Genomic DNA, 22302 nt, shown 5'->3' on the forward strand with positions numbered 1-22302 from the left:
GTCACACATCTTTCACTTTCAACAGAAAGCTACAAATGATTAAGCTTAGTGAGGAAGCATGTCAAAAGCTGACACAGGTCAAAAGCTAGGTCTCTTGCACCGAACAGTTAGCCAAATTGTGAATGTAAAGGAAAAGTTCTTGAAGAAAATTAAAAGCACTACTCCAGTGAACACATGAATGATAAGAAGGTGAAACAGTCTCACTGCTGATACGGAGAAAGGTTGAGTGGTCTGGATAGAAGAAACCAACCACAACATTCCCTTAAGCCAAAGCCTAATCCAGAGCAAACCTCTAACTCTCGTCAATTCTATGAAGGCCAAGAGAGGTAAGGAAGCTGCAGAAGAAAAGCTGGAAGCTACCAGATGGTGGTTCATGAGATTTAAGAAAAGTTGCCGTCTCCACAAGTAACCATCTCAACAACATTAAAGTGCAAGCAAAGGAGCGAGAGCTCATGTAGAAGCTGCAGCAAGTTATCCAGAAGATCTTGCTAAGATAAATGCTGAAGGTGGCTACACTAGAAAACAGATTTTCAAAGTAGATGAGATAGTCTTCTATTACAGGAAGATGCCATCTAGGACTTTTGTATCTAGGAAAGAGAGGTCAATGTCTAGCCTCAAAGTTTCAAAGGACAGGCTGACTCTCTTGTTAGGGGTTAATACAGCTGGTGACTTTTAAGTTGTAGTCAGTGCTCACTTACCATTCTGAAAATCCTAGGGAATTTAAGACTTTGGCTAAATTTACTCTGCTTGTGTTCCATAAACAAAGCCTAAATGATAGCACATCTGTTCATAGCATGTTTTACCAAATATTTTAAGCCCACTGTTGGGATCTACTACTCAGACAAAAAAAGATTCCTTTCAAAATATTACTGCTCATTGACAATGCACCTGGTCACCCAAGAACTCTGATATGTACAGGGAGATAAATGTTTTCATGACTACTATCACAACATCTATTCTGCAGCCTAAGGATCAAGCAAGTAATTTCAACTTTTAAATCTTATTATTTAAGATACACATTTTTTGAGGCCATAGCTGCCATAGACAATGATTCCTCTGATGAATCTAGGCAAAGTAAACTGAAAATGTTTTGGAAAGGATTCACCATTCCAGATGCCATTAAGAACATTTGTGATTCAAGGGAGGTGGTCAAAATGTCAACATTACCAGGCGCTTGGAAGAAGTTGATTCCAACCCTCATGGATGACTTTGAGGGGTTTAAGACTTCAGTGGAGGGAGTAACTGCAGATGTGGTGGAAATAGTAAAAGAACTAGAATTAGAAGTAGAGCCTGAAGATGTGACTGAATTGCTGCAATCTCATGATCAAACTTGAACTGATGAGTTGTTTCTTATGGATTAGCAAAGGAAGTGGTTTCTTGGGATGGAATCTACTCCAGGTGAAGATGCTGTGAACACTATTGAAATGACTAGAAAGAATTTAGATATTCTATAAACTTAGTTGATAAAACAGCAGAATGGTTTGAGAGGACTGACTCCAATTTTGATAGAAGTTCTGCTAAGCGTAAAATGCTATCAAACAGCATCTCATGCTACAGAGAAATCTTTCGTGAAAGGAAGGGTCAACCAATGTGGCAAACTTCACTGTTGTCTTATTTTTCAAAAATTGCCACAGCCACCCCAACCTTCAGCAACCACCACCTTGATTAGTCAGCAGTTGTCAACATCGAGGCAAGACCCTCTAACAGCAAAAAGATTAGAAGGCTCAGGTGACCATTAGCATTTTTAGCAATAAAGTATTTTTGAATTAAGGTATGTACATTGTTTTCGTAGACATAATGCCATTGTGCACTTACTGACTACAGTATAGCGTAAACATAAGTGTTATATGCAATGGGAAATCAAAAAACTCATGTGACTTGCTTTACTGTGATATTCACTTTTATGTGGTTGTGTGGATCCAAGCCTACAATATCTCTGAGCTATGCCTGTATAAAGATACAAATACATTGAAAAAAACATGGATAGAAAAACATACACCATGTAAACAGTAATTGCAGTAAGGCTGGAATGGCTACACTAGTCAGTTAAACAGACTTTGGGACAAACAGTATTTTCAGTGAGAAAGAGAGATTTTATAGAGATAAATAGTGAGATATTCCTTGTTCATGGATTGTGAGACTTAGTATTGCTAACATATTCATATTCCAAACTGATTTAAGCATTCAACACAATCCCTTTCAAAATCCCATCAGGTTTTTCTTTTTCCTTTTTCTTTGGTAGTAACTAACAAGCAGATTCTGAAATTTATATAAAAATGTGAAAAACACAGCATATCCATATTAAACTTGAAAAATAACAAAGTTTGAAGACTTACATTACCTGCCTTAAGACCTATAATAAAGCTACAGTAATCAAGACAGGGTGATACTAGCAAAAGAACTAATAAATAAATTGATAAAGCACAACTGAAATTCCAGAGATAAATCCCTATTAGTATATTGTCACTTGATTTTCAATAAATCTGTCAAAGCAATGGTGCTTTTCTCCCATTGGATGGGAGAAAAGAAAGTCTTTTCAACAAGCAGCTCTGCAATAACTCTGTATCCATAAGAAACTGAATCTGACTTCAACTTAGACAATATACAAAAGTTAATTTGACTAGATTAATAGAACTAAATGCAAAAACTAAAGCTATAAGACTTCCAAAAGAAAACACAGGGGAATATCATCACGACCTGAGAGTAACCAAAGCTTTCTTAGACAGGACACAGAAAGGCAATAAACATCTTTTAAAAATTGGATGAATCAGACTTTATCAGAAATTCAAAATTTCTGCTCATCAAAGGATACCACTATGACAATAAATAGGTAAGTACAAACTGAGAGAAAATATATGAAAAACATGTATTTGACAAAAGACTTTTATCCAAGATATATGAAGAACTCATGCAAATTGGAAATAAAAGCCAATTTCCTCTCCCTCCAAAGAATTGGATAAAGGACTTGAAGAGATACTTCTCTGAGGAAGATATATACAAATGGCCAATCAGTAAATAAAAACCATTAGTAATCAGGGAAATGCACATGCAAACTATAATGAGTTACCAGTAAACATTCATCAGAATGGCTAAAAGTAAAAACATGGATACCATCAAATGCCAATGAGGATGTGGAGCAACTGGAACTCTTATAGATTGTCAGTGGAATTATAAAATGGTACAACCTTTTTGGAAACAAAGTCTTGTGGTTTCTTTAAAAAACCTAACACATATTTAACTCTAAGACCCAGCAATTTCATTTCTAGCTATTTACCTAAGAAAAATGGAAGTCTTTTTCCTTAAAGACTTATATAAGCATATTCATAGCAGGTTTATTCGTAATACTTTAAAAACTGGTAACAGCCCATATATTTACCAACATGAGAATGAATAGACTGATATATAATGGAATATAAATTAGCAGTAAAGAGGAATAAATTATACTTATAAACAGAAATATAATTATACTGAAAAAATATAAATTTCAAAAACCTCCTGAGTGCATGAAATTTCACATAAAAGAGTACACACTAAATTCTTTTTATATGAACTTCTAAAACAGAAGAAACTAATCTATGATGAAAAAATCAGAACACTGGTTGCCTAAGGATGTGTCAGGAATTGACTGGGAGGAAGCATGAAGGAATTCTGAGCTGACGATGGTGTTCCATATCTTGATAGCATTTTTGAAAAAACAGGTTTATACATTTGTCAAAATTCATCACATGGTACACTTAAGAGTCAAGTGGTTCACTGCGTGTAAATTTTACCTTTAAAAAACCCCATAAATTATACATAATATAGAGTTTAGGCATGAAATGTACTGATGTCTAAAACATACTTTTCAGTATATTAAAAGCAAGATGAACTGACAGATGAAGGGATGATTAGATGAACAGATATAGTAAATGTTAATACAGTAAATATTTAGTATTAATAAATACAGTGAAAATATAAAATGTTAATTGTAGAATCTAGGTTGTAGAGACAGGGTGTTGACTCTATAATTCTTTTAATTTCTGTGTGCTTAAAATTGCTTATAATAAAATGTTAGGAAGAAAAGTCAATATTTTGCATTATCCAGAAGAAAGCTCTTAAAAAGGTGTAAGTAGAAGCCATTAAGTACGGTTGAATGTAAATTTGCTTCTTCTAAAAATATGACTGAGAAAAACAGAGCACATTTTTCAGATCTTTGGAAAGAACTCAGATCCTTTCACCTCTGCACCAGAAAAATAATTATCATTGATTTTCTTTCTTTTCCTTTGCTTGGTTTTAGCTGAGTCGTGTCTAGCACTGCCATTCTCTAGGGATCCTGATGCAGTTTTCCCTGTGTCCTCTGATTCAGATGATGGAGCTGTTGGTGTAGGAGGAGGTGCATTCTCAGGAGAGTCTGGGGCAGGACTTCATGCAAGACCTCTGCCTAAAGAGGCATGGCTTTGAAATCAAGTGACCAGGCCTTCTACTGACATTAGATTTTCTTTAGTATCTTGTGAATTTAATGCTATTTGCAGCTTACAAATGTGAAACTTATTCTCTAGTTCATAGAAATGATACCCCCATGCCCCAAGGGTTTAAATATGTTAATTTTTAATCTGTGTATGTATTCAGACAAATCAGAATTCTTCATGTACAGCTTCTGAAACTTCTGATTTTGTCAGATACAGACATTTCTACTTGGAATTTCTGCTAGCATTTCAAATTTACATGATGTCTCAAAAGAAACCCCTACACTTTCTTCCCAAACCAGATGTCTTTTAGACATTATTTGTGTCAGTGGAGACCAGCATTTTCCTAGTAACTCAAACTCAATGCCCTAAAATAAATGTAGATTCCTCCAGACATTCCCACATCTCTCCTTCTCTCCTTCTCTCCTTCCTTCCTTCCTTCCTTCCTTCCTTCCTTCCTTCCCTCCCTCCCTCCCTCCCTCCCTCCCTCCCTTCCTTCCTTCCTTTCTCCCTCCTTCCCTCCCTCCCTCCCTTCCTTCCTTCTTTCTTTCTTTGGCCATCACTGCAAGTCTGTTCTTTCTTTCATGTGGAAGCACTTCAGATATTTGAAGATTTTTATTTTATAGCCTCTTCTTTTCTATAGTCGCATACTCCAAGTTCCTTCAACCACTTATTATGAGACTTGTTTTTAGGTTCCTTCACACACCTGCTCCCCTCCCCTATTACTCTCCTTTAGACATGCTCCACTGTGTCAATGTCCATCCTATAGGATGGTGCCTAAAAATTAAAGTAAAAAAAAATCCCTTATCAGTTATGTCACAATATCGGCTCTTAAGAAATTTATAGGCAAATAAAAAGTCTCTGTCAAAGTATGGCAATATTTATCTACATGTTCCTCATCTTACCTACCATTCTAACCATTGGCCCTTAAGTCTCTATAATGTATTTAAAAAATGGCTGGGCACAGTGGTTCATGCCTGTCATCCCAACAACTCAGGAGACTGAGGCAGGAGGATCACTTGAGCCCAGGAATTTGAGGCTGAAGTACACTATGATTGCACCTCTGAATAGCTACTGCATTCCAGGCTTGGCAATATAGTTAGACGCCCATCTCTTAAAGAAAAAACATTATGTTAGACTTTAAAAAATGCCTTGTTGAAATTCAGACACTGGTTTCAACAGTATTTCCTTGATCTGCTTACCTAGAAACACTATCTAACAAGAGGGAATGAGGTTAATCTGGTTTCATTTGTTTCTGAAAAACCAAGATAGCCCTAGAGATCATTGCTTCATGTACATAAACAATGTTAAAAAAAGTTATCAACAAGAGAAGGAAATCAAGGGCAGGCAAATGGGGGCAGAAGAGGTCAAACTATTGGTCTTTGCTGACAATATGATCTTATATCTAGAAAACCACAAAGATTCTGCCATGCGACTACAGGAATTGATAAATAAATTCACCAAAGTCTCAGGTTACAAAATCAATGTACAGAAATCAGTAGCATTCCTATACACCACAGCAGTCAAACTGAGAACCAAATGAAAGACTCAATACCCTTCATAATAGCAACAAAGAAAGTAAAATACTGAGGAATATATTTAACTAAGGAGGTAAAAGACCTCTTCAGGGAGTACTATGAAACACTGAGGAAGAAAATAGCAGAGGACATAAACAGGTGGAAAACCATACTATGCTTATGAGTTGGCAGAATCAACACTGTTAAAATGCCTATACTACCCAAAGTGATCTACAGATTCAATGCAATCCCTATTAAAATACCAACATCATTTTTCACAGATCTAGAAAAAATAATTCTACGCTTTGTATGGAACCAGAGAAGACCCCATACAGCAAAAGCAATCTTAAGCAAAAAGAACAAATTGGGAGGCATCAATTTACCAGACTTCAAGCTATACTACAAGGCTATAGTAATTAAAACAGCATGGTACTGGCACAAGAACAGAGACATAGACCAATGGAACAGAACTGAGAACCCAGATATAAAACCATCCTCATATAGCCATCTCATCTTTGACAAAACAGACAAAAACATGCACTGGGGAAAAGAATACTTATTCAATAAATGGTGCTGGGAAAACTGGATAGTCACACGTGGAAGACTGAAATAGGATCCACATCTTTTACCTCTCACAAAAATCAACTCCCAGTGAATAACAGACTTAAACCTAAGGCATGAAACTTTAAGAATTCTAGAAGAAAATGTTGGAAAAACTCTTACAGACATTGGCCTAGGCAAAGAATTTATGAAGAAGACCCCAAAGGCAATCATGGCAACAATAAAAATAAATAAATGGAACCTGGTCAAATTAAAAAGCTCTGCTGAGGAAACTGTCATGAGAGCAAACAGACAACCTACAGAATGGGAGAAAATATTTGCATGTTACACATCTGATAAAGGGCAGATAACCAGAATCTATATAGAACTCAGGAAAATCAGCAAGAAAAAAATCAAACAACCCTATCAAAAAGTGGGCAAAGGACATGAACAGAAACTTTTCAAAAGAAGATAGACTAATAGCTAACGAACATCTGAAAAAATGCTGAACATCTCTAATCATCAGGGAAATGCAAATCAAAACCACAATGAGATATCACTTATCTCCAGTGAGAATGGCCTTCATCAATAAGTCCCAAAACAATAAATGTTGGTGTGGTTGCAGAGAGATAGGAACACTCATACACTGCTGGTGGGACTGCAAACTAGTACAACCTCTGTGGAAAGCAATACGGAGATACCTCAAAGAGCTACAAGTAGAATTAGCATTTGATCCAGTAATCCTATTACTGGGCATCTACCCAAAAGAACAAAAGACATTCTATAAAAAAGACATCTGCACTTGAATGTTTACAGGAGCACAATTCACAACTGCAAAGATGTGGAAACAACCCAAGGGCCCATCAATACATGAGTGGATTAATAAAATGTGGTATATGTATACCATGGAGTTCTACTCAGCCACAAAAAACAATGGTGAAATAGTACTACTTGTATTATCCGATAGAGCTGGAGCCCATTTTACTAAGCGAAGTATCACAAAAATGGGAAAACAATCACATGTACTCACCATAAAATTGCTATTAACTGATCAACACTTAAGTGCACATATAGCACATAGAGTCATCAACTGTCGGGCAGATAGGAGTGGGGAGGGGGAATGGGTATATACATACCTAATGTGTGCGGTGTGTACCATCTGAGGACATGCTTAAAGCTCTGAGTTGGGTGGGGCAAAGGCAATATATGTAACCGAAACATTTGTACCCCCATAATATGCTGAAATTAAAAAAAGAAAAAAAAGGAAAAAAAGAAAAAAAAAGAAAAGAAAAAATCTAGAAAATTAACCTGAATTAATATTAAACTTGCTAATCTAGAATGAAGAATGTAAGCTTAACTAGCTCAGCTCCTCATTATGGTTAGTGGTCAAGAAAGATACTCCTTAAAATACAAAGCACTGTATATTAACCCCATGCCTTGAGTTTCCAATTCCAATTCACTGTACATAGCACCACCACTTGGATCTTCTTAAAAACATCCTTTTGAATTCACCACCCTTCAGCGAAGAAAGCTTTAACTGTTCCTTAATAACTCTAGCAGTCTGACACCCTATACGATCTGAGCCTGAATTTTCTTTCCTTTCCTTTTTATTTCTTTGTGACAAGATCTTCCTCTGTTCCCCAGGCTAGAGTGCAGCTGGTGTCATCAGAGCTCACTGCAACCTCAATCTCCTGGACTCAAGCCTCCTGAGTAGCTGGGACGACAGGTGCACATGCCACCATGCCCAGCTAATGTTTCTATTTTTTTGTAGAGACAGGGTCTCACTCTGTTGCTCAAGCTGGTCTCAAACTCCTGGCCTCAAGCGATACTCTCACCTCAGCCTCCTAAAGTTGAGCCTTGATTTTCTAACTGAACTTCCTACTGTTCCTCCTCAATGAATCTTTTGCTTGAATATTTTAAACACAGTTGGGCTTTTTCCCTTGTACAATGGTACTTACGCTGCCTCTGAGTCCTAGAGTATTCTCCCCTCTACCGCCTTCTCATCAAAGTCCTATCTTCTTTAACATTCAGCCACTCAGCTTGCTAAAGTCTTTGACTATAATTACAGATGTTTTTGTTTGTTTGACTTCTGCACTTTCTGTCTGGGTCACTCATCTGGAAATCAGGTTGCTGATTTTGTCAGGTGTTAAAGGGCAGGAAGGAAGACTTCCATTCTCTCTGAATGTTCATTTTGACTACCAGTCACAGGGGAGGAGGGGTGTATGCCAGCCAGGGAAAAGCCAAGGTTTTTACTAACATATTTTGTCAGGATGCTCTCTCACACTCATGCTCCCACCTCCCAGAGAGCCCAGGAGATCCAGCACACATGGGACCTTTCTCTCAACTGCTGGGTAGCTGGGAACAGCGGCTGTGGTTGCTAAGCAGTTGCCCAGGGCAGCTTGGCCACCCTTGAGAACCAAGAAAGAGGAGGAAATAAAGAGTTTTCCTAGCCATGCAAGCAATCACTTGAACGTTAAAAGAAAACTAGTCTTGTTATGTTCACAGTAAATTTCCTCAATTAGAAATGTTACAACAAATTTGTCTGATGTTAATGGAAAGCATACTTATACACATATTCATAAAGTGAACATGCATCAAAGACATTTTAAAGAGTGTTCTTTGACATCATAATTTGGGTTTGTAACATAAAGAAAACAAATAGTGTTTAATCAACTAAGTAAGCTTTAGGGACTTTTAAAGTATGTTGACTGATAATGATGTATTTCTTTTCTAAGAAAAAAATGGATTTTTTAATGGGTATAAACATTTTAATCCCTACTTGGATATCAAACCAATTGAATTCTCCAAGGGGCATAAGAAAATGTCAAACTGACTTTTGGTTTTTTTAATAAGATGCTATATAGGTTACATATCTTAATACATTTTCTAAGTATCCTAGAGCGGAGATACTTAAACCCAGGGTCCATAGGGTTCACAGATCCCTTTGATCCACAGAGTGGCTTCAGAGGGTCTCTGAACAACCTGAAATTACATGCAAAATTTGTGAATATGTTTATAGAGAAAAGGTTTATAGGTTTTCTCAGATTCTCAAAGGGGTCTATGACCTAAAAAAGATTACAACTACTTCTTAAAGACTATTTGAGTCACAATCCTCACCTATAGATACTAATAAGAGTAGATATTTGTAATTAAGGTATAGATACAAAACAGGGCTTAGCCATTTTCAGGTTATACATTTCATCCAGATTGATCCAAAACTCACTTCACAATTATGCATGTAGATGTTAACTTAACCTTCTTGCTGTCTTTTCTATGGTTATTAGGTTGAATTATATGAAATTGCCATTTTTGTTAATAAAAAAGGTCACAAATATTGGCAAATACATTCAACATATTGTAATACATTTCTAGTTTTTAGGCACATGCTGCTTATAGAAAATATTTTGTACACTAAAAGTGGTGCACAGTTATTATACAAAGCCTTACCATTGGCAAGAAGGCTTTATGGTCCCCATAGGTAGGGATCCCAGCAGCAGAAACCGGATCTGAAAGGGATATTATTCTCACATGGTAGGGTCAATCTAAAAATTGAAAATAAATGGAGCCAACCTTCTTTAAATCATGTTTACAGACAAATCAATAATTGAAATAGAAAGTTATCAATAAATGCCAGGAATTATTATTACAACAATAATAATTACCCTCTCAATCTTTTGAGGTACAATGACATAAATAACTTTTCCAGTATTATTCAATTACCTAAACTAGTTGTTCATCTCCTATGGAAATAAGAAGTCCTCTGTAACTATCGTTTTCATTGAAGGGCTAGGAAAGCTAAGTGAGGCAAGAAAAAGGTGGGAAAAAAAATCACTGTATTAAATGGATTGTCAGGGCCTTGCACATAGTAAGTGCTCAATAAATAGTTTGAATGTTGAATGTTTTCTGAGTAAAAGCTATAGATTTCTGTATAATTTTTTTTCAAAGAACTACTAATATAAATGGCAGATGTGACAAAATCCACAGATGTGTTACAGACAGACTTTTTTGTGATACTTACCTCAGCAGAGTTGTGATACTGAATGAAGGTTGCTGAAATGGCATGGCTGAAGGGGTCCCCTGCCTTCGTTACCATGTCCTGCCTCACAAGAAGAGCCAGATCCACTAACTAGAAGATCAGAGCAATGAAATAAAGTCACATAGCTGGAAGTAACCACGAATACCACTGAAACAATACATTTTTTCGTTTGTTTGTTTGTTTTCAGACAGTGTCATGCTCTGTTGTCTGGGCTAGAATGCATTGGCATTATCATAGCTCACTGCAACCTCAAATACCTGGGCTCAAGCGGATCCTCTGCCTCAGCCTTCCGAGTGGCTGGGACTACAGGTGTGCACCACCATGCCCAGGTAAGTTTTGTACTTTTTGTAGAGATGAGGTCTTGCTCTGCTGTTCAGGCTGGTCTCAAACTTCCACCTGAAGCTGTCCTCCTGCCTTGGCCCCCCAAAGCGCTGGGATTACAGGTGCAAGGCACCATGCCCAGCCTTAAGCAATACATTGTGAATGTGACTGATAATACTTTTTGACTAAAAATCTATATTGTGGACGTGAGCATACACTTTCATGGACTGGTGAATGGACTTATCTGAATAGAAATGGTATTATTCTGAACTTCTAGGGGAGTAGCCCTCAAAATTTATTTTATAATCACTAACTACTACAGATCACTAGGGCCCAAGCCCAGATATTCTAATTCAGTAGGTCTGCTCTGAGAGTGTAGTCTAGGACTGTGGTCCCCAACCCTGGTCTGTGGCCCATTAGGGACGGGACTACAGAGCTCTGCCCCTCCCATGGAAAAACTGTCTTCCATGAAACTTAGGAAAGGCGGGGGACACACAGTAGGAGGCAAGAAAGCGAAGCTTCATCTGTATTTACAGCTGCTCCCCATTGCTCGCATCACCACCTGAGCTCTTTCTCCACTCCCCACACTCCATCCCTGGGGAAAAACTGTCTTCCATGAAACCAATCTCTGGTGCCAAAAAGGCTGGGGACCGCTGCTCTAGGAATTTGCATTTTAAACAAGAACCAAGGAGATGCTGATGATTGTGGTCTAAAGACCATACTTTGAGAAACTCTGTTAGAGGGCAGTGATTCCAGACTCAGAATTTGGTAAGCACTCAGATCATCTCACATACCTAGGAATGTTTTTTCCAAAGCTCAAAAATAATCTCCAAACAAGGCAGATGTGGACTTTGCATTCAATGCCAAGAAAGAGTATGCAGGGATTCCATTTCTGGTTAGGATAAAACTGCAAGAAACAGTCTTTTTTATCCTAATACCTGCCAGTGCTGAGGATGCAAAGAAACATAATTGAACTAAATTCTAGAAAATTATAGAATTGTTACAGGAGAGAACTCATGGCTATCATTCCTGGTAGAGCAGCTGTTAGAAGAATTGATCACGGACAGAGATAAGGAAAAACCAGCCATGTGTGGCCTGATGTGACAGATTAGAATTCTTACCTGTGCCACAGTTTCATATGCTAAATATGCCAGAATTTCCATAGCGACAACATTGGGTTTTATCTCCATACTGCTGCAGTCCAACCAGTCTCGAAATTTGGAAGCTTTTTTAGCTAGCCATTAAGAAAACAAGTGTAGAAAATTTAATTTTTATAGTGTGTTAATATTGCACATTACTATCAGAAAATGAAAAATATGACTACTCAGAATTACACATAAAAAATAATGTATACAAAATGCGATATTTTTGAACTTTATTAATGTCTAGATGTTCTGGCCCCTAGCCCCAAGAAATCCAAGTTTTAACCTTTAGGTACAAAGCAACACAATGGTTGTTTTCAAGAAATCCTTTATGGATTTGGGTCTTTTATTTTGTAACTATGCTATATGACATAGTATACTAAACCACTTAAAGTTTAACACTTCTCACACTGTTTCAGAGTAAGTTACCACTGGCCATAGCTTATGTTATAACAATAGTTGGAAGATGTACTTGCTTGATGTAACTTTAATTTACTCTCAGGGAAAGAAAATCCTGTGAGAAGCAACCTGTGATGAAAAAAGGAACACACAGAAACTGCATTTTTAATACTTTCCAAAATGTGTCTATTATTAGAATAGGCTCAAAGTTGTGAATTTAAAATTAATTGATATCTGGCTTGATCTAAGCATGTGATTACATTCCCTGATTACAAAGATGTCTAGATCCCTAAACCTAAGTCTCAAAACTGTCCAGACTGATTCCAACCTACCTTTACAACACTTTTCTATTAAACCATTACCTGGCCTTGAGTATAATCACTCCTGCTCCTTTCCTTCCATGGAATGCTCTCCCATCACTCTTCTTCCTTCACATGAATCCTTACCATACAGGCCAAAGGTATACTTTCCCCACGCTAACCATTCATTGAACACTTACATCATCAGATAGCCTTTCATGACTGCGAAAATTTTCTCCTCATGTCTCTGCATACCTAACAGTACCAAGAATATACAGAACCAAGCACATAGGGAACCTTTACTTAAATATCTTTAAACTGCCACAGTGTTAAGCAGTCTTAATTTGGTACAGGGCCTTCATTAGACATTATTAATTTAACTAGTAACCTAGAGGGAAAAGATTGATAGTAAAGATTTTATCAAATCTATAAGATTATCTTTTTTTAATAAAAATCCACTGATTATTCTTTTGATTAATCTGGTCCCAGAGGTCTATATAACACTTAACAATAACTCAAAGCATGATGTTTTGATCCTTCTAGATAGAATCTTCATGGATTCCACATACATTAAGAGTTTTCTTTTAAATAAATCACAGAGGACATTAAGTCTTGCTATCAAAGCGCCTATCCAAAGCTGTCAAATGTGGCAGAATTACGATAATCCCCCTTAAAGCTATCTCCCCAAAGTAACCAATCTTCCAAATACTATCTGACATGCAACATTCCATCTAAATAGTAAGCTGCAATAGCTCACAAACACTTGTTTAACATCTGTGGAATACCTCTGAAGTTAAAGTTAATAGGCAGCAATTTGGCAAGATCAATAAAATGTACCTCATTCACTTCTCTTGACAGACCGTTAGTACAGAAACAGATATTTTGTATTGTGCTCTAAACAATTTATTTTGAAAGTGAGGGGAAGGATCATTATTAGTATTCAGTCAGATCTATCCACATAAACAACAGATTCAGTAGCCTCATCACTAGATTATAAGTACTGAGAATGAAGGGACAAGGAATGTGCATCCACCATTGTAGCCCCAGCACCTAGACTAGTGCCTGGTATTAGCAGACCCACAAGAAATATTTCCAGAAGAAATGACTGAATGAATGGATGAAAGAAAAAAATATTTCTTTAATAAAAAGGGAGGGTCCAAACTTTCCTATGCATCAAAAAAGATGCACAGAGGTTCCATAAACCACTTGGGTTATTGCTATTCCACCAACAGATGAAGATTCTCTGAGCTAATTCCCTCCTTGTCACCTAGAGAAGGACTGCTTCAGAGATGGGCCCTTCCAGTGTATTGTGGTTCCAGCAAAAGAGGCATAGATACCCCTAGTCATGACAGTTTGTTTTCATGAAGAGGTGAGGTGCCTCAGAACGAATGAGTTCCTTCTCCTTCGCCCCTCTTCCCAACGTATCAGCGAAAGGGTAGTCTGGAAAGTGATTAACAATATAAACAGAATCCTAAACAATGACAGAAAGTTCCTATGATTATCAGCTTTCTGAAACTACCTGGGTTTTCAGCGTGTGCTAGACTTAAAATAACTTTACATAATAACTTCATATGGAAATTTAAAATTAATTTCACATACTTTTTATTCTTATTAATGATCACTAACAAAATTTAAATTTCTTACAATATTCCATTCTCTCATTCCTGAGTACTATTTCACATCTAACCCATCCCTCTCACCAGTCTTTCTATTCCTGATCCTTCCCTCAGAGTTCTCTGTAATGCTCATTCCACTCTGAAGAAATTCCTCTGCGACTTCAACCTCTTCAAAATCACTTTTTGTATTAAATGAAAATAGCTTTTCTTGGAGAGCCTGGTTTTCCTTGGAACCTTCCACAGTAGGGACTCCTTACTCCCTTCTTTCTACACATATCTATGAGCAGCTACTGTTTGCCAGCCTGTTCATTTTGCCAGATAGCAGAGGACCTGTAGGCAATATCTTCATTCTCTTAGTTGCTCCCACAGGAAAAATACAAAACAACAAGTAGACTGACAGCAGACTTCTACCAACAGAGGCCAAAAGACAATGGAATTACGTTTTAACAAATAACTATAAGCCTGTAATTTCCTACCCTACTAAAAACAATCATTTAAGTATGGGGGCAAAATAAAGCCATTTTAAGGCAAAAATGAGTGCTTTAAGCCCTTACAGAGCCTCAGGAAAAACAAGATCAGGCCAAGAAGGAAAGTTTAAATACTCATCAATTTTAAAAATTTTAAGTCAGGGACGCACAACAAAAATTAAAGATAGCAACTGAAATGATACACATAGAATATAGAATATAAAAACTAGTAGAGGAAAAAATGAAATGAAGAAAACCCAATCAGTCTAATAAAACATAGAAAATGAGCAGGAAAAGCAAATAAAAAAGCAAAATAAATTTAAAACACAAAATAAGCCTATACAAACCCAAATGTATCAGTAATTAAATACATATAAATTGAACTGATCAATTAAAATACACAGAGCCTCTGTGATTGATTAAAAAGAAAATCTAGATATTAGTTGTTTATAAAAAACAAAGATAAAATAAAAAGTTGAAAGTAAAAGATCAGAAACCAATTTACCAATTATAAATTTTAATTATAAAATTGTAATTAAAGAAAGTTCTGTGAGTCAATATTAATATCAGATTTAAAAAGACATTAAAGGAAATGACTGACTTATAAAAATATAAAAACAAAAGATTAGTGAATTATATCAGTGTGCTAGTATTATAGCTTACCCTCAGCCTATAAAGTTATAGACTCATTATTTTAAAATATAACAGTAATACCAGTGACTTATAAGATCAAATATTTAAGAAGACACTTAAGATCATAATTCCTATGTCCTGGTAATTTATTAGAAGGAGAAGAATAAAAAGAGCCTAACATTCTGCCCACTGTAGGAATGATTTTTGAATTTGCTGACCCACTTGGATTAAAGAATTCTCAATCACAGTATTTTGTCACATAAAACAGATTCTTCCACCAAGATTCCATAATAGAGCACCCATGGACACCATATAAATTGACCAAATCCTTCCCTTCTAAAGAAAAAAAATCAAGCATAATATATTGTTTACACTATAATTATTTTATATAGAAAGGGAAAATATCAATTTTTAATCTACTACAGTTTATTATTGAATTAAAAACAAAAAAATGAAGTAACTAAAAATCAGATTTTCAAACAAAAGGCATATCGGCATATCATGAGACTTTAAGCCTATTATTAATAGTTTTAGTGTAAAATAATACTTCTGTTCCTTTAAGTGAATTAAATTTAAAATATGATTTAAAGAAACAGTTAAATTGTACTAAATGTTCTTTATAAACTGGAGATTTATACTTACAGACTTGAATGCCATTTTTAAACCTAAAAATTACAATACAAAAACCTCTCATTTGCTGAAATTGCCATGATCTGAAGTGCCATTTACTTAATGTTTCACAGATGTGTGATGCCAAGTTGTTAGTCAGATTGGAAAGTCTGTTTAGTTAGAAAGAAAATCTTCTAAAACATATTTTCCTATATTTTACTGACATTTACATGGGACACTACTGGAAATGTGTCATTTATTTGCACTTTGTAATAGATAAAGAAGCTCTCACTTTCTTTTTCCAAATCAAATATGCTGCTGTTATTGTGATCACATAATAGCTTTTCATTTAAAGACACCATTGTTTCTATAATCCCTCAGACCAGGGTCATGTGCTACTTTGTCATATTTTTAACTGGACTTTTCATCACACTTTCTCTTTGACCTTTACCCCAAGAACCTTAGTCATCACTGATCTGTTGCTGTAAGGATATTTTGCTACATAACCCAGCTCATTATCTTGAGTCTTTATGTACTTTTAATAAGCTGGTATGCAGTGATGTGAAAGTACTAATTCTACCACTAGGTCATTAGTGTTATGAGAACTTGCACTAATGAATTTGGCTAATATTGAATGTATGCCACAGCAGGAGGTTAGACAAGAATGGAAGAGACTATTGATATGTTCCTTTGTGGTAATATAAGCATGCATAAAGGAAAAGTTTAGTAACTATAATTAATATTGGGAGATTTTGAATGTCATGACTGTACTACTAGAGTCCTTTATGAGTCAAATACAATAAGAAATACTAGTGTAAATATGACTAGTAAACTGTAAAAGAAATTCAAATGGGAATATTAAGAAAAACGGGATTTTTCTGACTAAAAGTAATGTGAACATGACACTCTGTATTACTAACACCCTTTAAAACTTACTGAACACTATTAATCGCAAAATAATTGAATGCGGTAAAATCTCTTACAGGCTCCCCCACAATGCAGGTTGTTTCTATAACAGTTATAACTATGCACATTATTAAATCCACCAATTGCTAAGAAACAGATTGTGTCACACTTTAGTACATCTATAATATGCAATCTCTTATACATATAATTAAATAAACTTAAATGCTTACTTACAGAAACTTAATTGTCGACTTTCACAGAATTCTGCATATTGAGCTGAATCCATAATTCGAGTCTGTCTTTCAGCTCTCTAAGAGATAAAGACAAAGACGCAAAATTAGTTAAAGCAAGTAGACTATTATATATTCTTTAACAGCTTTAATTTAGAATTGAAGTACTATTTTCCTTTCCTTACTATAGAACTGCAGTCCCCACCCCCGGGCCGTGGCCCAGTATCCGTCCATAGCCTGTTGGGAACTGGGCCGTGTATCACCACGCATGGAAAAATTGTCTTCCATGAAACCGGTCCCTGGTGCCAAAAAAACTGGGGACCGCTGTTCTAGAAGAGTTTAGTAATACCATATAGCCCATGATACATAAAATTATGATCAGTAATAGCAGTTGTGAAGCTTGTTTCTTTTGGAAATACAGTTTAAAATGTTCTTTTTTGCTCCTTTGTTATTGAAACTACAACTAAAGAACCTCACTTCTTAGATTGTGCACTTCAACATTTTCTTACTTGTACCATCTTTTCAAAGGAGAAGAAAATGGTGAAATGGTGAAGGAATAATAAACCAAACAAAAACTGTCATTAAACTGTTATTAACTATTATTGTCCATTTGCTTTAAAGTTGTGATTTTTCAACGTTAAAGTGGGAGTCAGCAAATGGAATCCATATATTTCCCCTCAGTTAGAATATGGGGCCAGAGTAACAAATCCATATTCCAGATTACAAAGAAAATAAAGAAAAAGGTAAACACAACACAGATCCTTTAATCTGAGTCCAGGTATGATTCACAGTGTGGTATAGTTTCATTCGTGGGGTTTTTGATTTAGTACAGCAGATGTTTGCTGCTTCACTGTCCCACAAGAGGTAGAATAATTATAATTCACTCATAGTTTGGTGGGAAAGAATATGACCGCTTCCGCTTCCTTGGTAAGGGAAGCATTTTGAAATGAGACAGGCTGGTACTTCTTGGAATGAGTTTCTGGCCAGTAAAGAAAAAAATTCCCTGAGATTTTAAATTCTTTTTCTGCTTTGGAAGGACTTTCAGCAAGTTATCTTTATCACAGTTGTTGGAACATATAAGTACCACTTCTTTAAACATCTGTGGATGTTTTTGTATTTTTAAAACTGAAATTATTCTTTTTTGTTTGACTTGGGTGAGTGGTCAATTCCAATGATAGGTCAGTTGATGGAATGAATGGTGTACTTACTACAGCTCAAGACAGAAAAAATAGATAGGGCAGTGGGAGTTAAGGTAAAGACTACTACCTAACTGTGGTTCCTTCTAAGACCACTATTTTTTCTCTTTCTTATCTTTCTCCCACCTTTTCCTTTCCCTTCCTCTCTCCCTTCTTTCCTTCCTTATCTCCCACGCACCCACATACTCACAAATGTACATATGTGTAGATACAAACACAGACTTCTGTCACTTATTTACCCTCGTTTCAAGTATCCTTTTTGAGCCTAGACAAGCAAATATTTTGTATATATAAATTACATATACACATATAAAGATAAAATATTTATACATGCATGTGTATATATAAAGATAAAAAATACATATATACGTATATATATGTATGTGCATATGTATCCTCTTGTACATGTATCAGAAACACCATGTTTCCTTAAGGGTATATTATTAAGTAGATTTTTATTTACTTGGAAGTATTTTTTGATAAATAAATGCATGACTTAGTTTTGGCCCTCTTTTTAATGTATCTGACACATGACTCAATAAATGTTTGCTGATGGAAAATAGGAAGCAAGGAAGGGAGAATTTATTTATGTGTTTTGAACATTACAAATAAGTTACTAATGTATTTATTGAAAAAACCCTCTAAGATTGATAACACTGTGTCATTCATATGTATCTATGTGTGCATGTCTGTCTGTATATATATCTATTTGTGTCTGACTATAGCAGGAATCTCTCAGGTTTGAATTTCTAGCTCCTAGAAAAATATCTGACATGGCTGGGCGCGGTGGCTCACGCCTGTAATCCTAGCACTCTGAGAGGCCGAGGTGGGAAGATCATTTGACGTCAGGAGTTCGAAAAATATCTGACACATAGTAAATAAACAATAAACATTTGTTGAATGAACAAATGCTACCATTTTATTTTTTGCGATGAAATATAATGCAACCGGTCCTTGATTATCTAATCATTGTTACATATCTTCTCTGGTATTCTCCAACTATGCAGCTTCATCCACCCAATACATAGCTACACAGAAAGGACTCAGGTTAAGTGGAAAAAGACAGAGAAGTTCCTAAAGGGATTGCTGGACAATCAAGATTTGGCTTCTGTATATATGCTTAGATAGTTGATGTATCTGCAGTGAGTGTTTCTAGAAGTGAGAGCTAGGAAAACTTTTTCTCAGAGGTTAAGGCTGCCAGAGTTGCCAGCTACAACTGTGAGGTGATTAGCTAGTTGGCAGATTCTTAACTGCAAAGCCTATCACTTTACTAACATTTCAAAGATATTCATAAACATCTGAAAGACTAAATTATTACAGCTAGCTTTTATCTTGTTTTTTTTTTTTTTTAATTTCTCCAGCGTCTAAGCAGTGACCTCCCCTCTGAAGAGCCTCAGGAAGCTGGCACTAGGGCATGCATAGGAAGCCATTTACTGAGTGCCCAGCACATAGGAAACACTCCATGAAAAGCAGCTAACTCCACAGCAAAGGTTTCTAGGTAATATATAATCATGGCGTATTAGAGCTGGAGAGTAGCTTGAAGTTTATCTTGTTCAAATCCCTTCATTTTAAAGATAAGGAAACGGAGGCTCAAAGAGAAGTGATTTGTCAAAGGTGACTATGTTAGAACTGAAGTCCAGGACTACCAATTTCTGAGTCAGACTATTTTCATTATAAAAAGCTGTCTCCAAGCTCTAGTAATACTTTACTCCAATGTTTTCCTTTGGGATCCTCTAAATTCCATAAATTATCTTCCTAAAACTTATCATGTAGTCACTAAAATTAACATGCTCAAACTATTCATAAGAAAAAGAAATTAATGAGGCCCTGAGTCAGCAAAGAAGGTACAACCTGGGGATAATCTAATACAGAGTGTATAAACTGCAGTGTATCTGGATAGTGCAAACATGTCACAGTATGTGGAGATGCTCATTCCATTCTACTCTCTGGATGCTGGGCAAGGCAGAGGCAGCAGAACCCCTAGGCTGGTATTTGGCTATACGTTGCCTTGCTCAGTTACCTTGGAAGGCCATAAAAGTATTATCATTCCTTGTGTGTGCCATGACATGAAAAATGTTGGGAAGCACTTGTAGTAATAATACTAATGTCCTTGAATATTACATGACATAGTGCATACATGCCATTCACAGCACGGTCAAGGGAGCTCACGAAATGAGAGATTCTTTGAGCTATGTACACTGACTTGAACTTGAGAATGGATGAGGGTGATTCAGATATGCATACCATCTAATTTTTGTTTATTCCTCTCTTTCCCCTGAACTGTTTCAAAAAACCAAAAGAAAGTGACAAATTTTGGCCATATGATCCAAATCATTCATCATTTGATTACTGCATTCTTTCCTGTCCTTACATGATCATCTTAAATACTGAAAAAGGCAGTAATATCTAACTTCCATGGATAATGTGTTCTTTAAAGATAGGAACCACGCTTCAATTCTAAAATCTCAGTATTGAGCCAACGCTTTGCTTAGATTTACCTGGACCCCAATAAACACTGGCTGGCTAGCTGAATGAATGGACAAATGGATGGATGGATTGAGGCAAAAGAAACATATTTAAGTCCTTGTTGGCTACCTGATCTAAGACCAGAAACTGTAAGAACGGTAATCAAATTTTATGAATCTCAGAGAGAGTAGGCAGTTTTTAGGCCAAAAACCCATTACAAAATCAAGACAACTGGCCAAATATTAAATAAGTTTGGCTTTTATTTTCTGTGCTGCCCTAATTCCACTTTCCCCTCTGCCTCTATTCAGATCATCCATTCCAGTCCATACTAAAGTGTACATAGGTAGTCCTTTTCTATTTCTGGTACTGTAAGAAATCTCTGGAAAAAGATAAAAGGGGAAAAAAATTATCCACCTAGTAAAACAAGAAGATCAGAATAATAATGTCTACTCATCACATAGAGCAGCACTATAACCTTTATGATAAAGTTTTAAATAGCTCTAGTTTACAACTGAGGACACTGTGATTTAGAGAAGTTAAAGAAAAACTTTAAAAACATATAGCTAATAAAGAAGCAAAGCTAGAAGTAAAACTTGGGTCCTAAATACCTACTCTAAGATACACAAAGTTTCTATGAAAAGAGTTACTGATCTATATCCCATTAACGGCAATGACGGTTGTATTCCCTGTAGGTTCTAGCTACTTTTGAACCAAATAGTAGAATGCAAACTTAATTTTAAAAGAGGAACCTAAAGTCAGGTCCATGCAAAAAACTTCCATGGGAACGTTTACACCAGCATCACCTATAATCACCCAAACTGGGAGCAGCCAAGAGAGCCCTCAGGAGGTTATTGGGAAAACAATGTTTGGCTCATCCATACAATGCAATATTATTCTATGATTTAAAGGAGTTAGTTATTAAGCCATAAAAAAAGACATGAAGGGAACTTAAATATATATAGATTAGAGAAATGTTAGTCTGAAAAAGCTACATAATATACAATTTAAACTATGACATTCTGGAAAAGGCAAACTATAGACAGTAAAAATATCTATAGCTGCCAAGGTTTCTGGGGAAAGAGAACAGAGATTTTAAGTGAAGAACAGGGGATTTTTTGGGGCAGTGAAAGTATACTGTATGGCTGTGGTCCCCAACCCCCAGGGGTTGCAGCCCGTTACCAGTCTTTGGCCTGTTGAGGAATGGGCCGCACATGACCACCTGAGCTCCACACCACACCCCCTCCCATCCACAATACCCCACCGCCCTCTCCACAGTCTGTGGAAAAACTGTCTTCCATGAAACTGGTCCCTGGTGCCAAAAAGGATGGGGACTGCTGTTGTATGAGAGTATAATGGTAAACATAACATTGAATATTTCAAAACTTACAGAAAGGTACAATAGAAAGAGTGAACCTTAATTTAAATGATTAAGTTCAGATAATAATGTATCAATATTTGTTCATTAATTTTAGCAAACGTA

The 22302-nt window shown here is 36.1% G+C and overlaps 1 protein-coding gene across 4 annotated transcripts in view; it reads right to left on the reverse strand.

Annotated features, from left to right (window-relative positions):
• Positions 1-22302, reverse strand: part of SUPT3H (SPT3 homolog, SAGA and STAGA complex component) — a 447473-nt gene that overhangs the window by 91333 nt on the left and 333838 nt on the right. For all 4 annotated transcript variants that reach the window (XM_045542085.1, XM_045542088.1, XM_045542086.1 and 1 more), the window contains 3 exons: positions 17165-17240; positions 11981-12093; positions 10521-10628 (listed from right to left, as the gene is read on the reverse strand). In XM_045542085.1, the coding sequence (XP_045398041.1) occupies positions 10521-10628; positions 11981-12093; positions 17165-17240 (297 nt within the window). The remainder of the gene's footprint in view (positions 1-10520; positions 10629-11980; positions 12094-17164; positions 17241-22302) is intronic.

This window comes from Lemur catta, chromosome 2 (assembly GCF_020740605.2).
Source record: "Lemur catta isolate mLemCat1 chromosome 2, mLemCat1.pri, whole genome shotgun sequence".
Classification (NCBI taxonomy): domain Eukaryota; kingdom Metazoa; phylum Chordata; class Mammalia; order Primates; family Lemuridae; genus Lemur; species Lemur catta.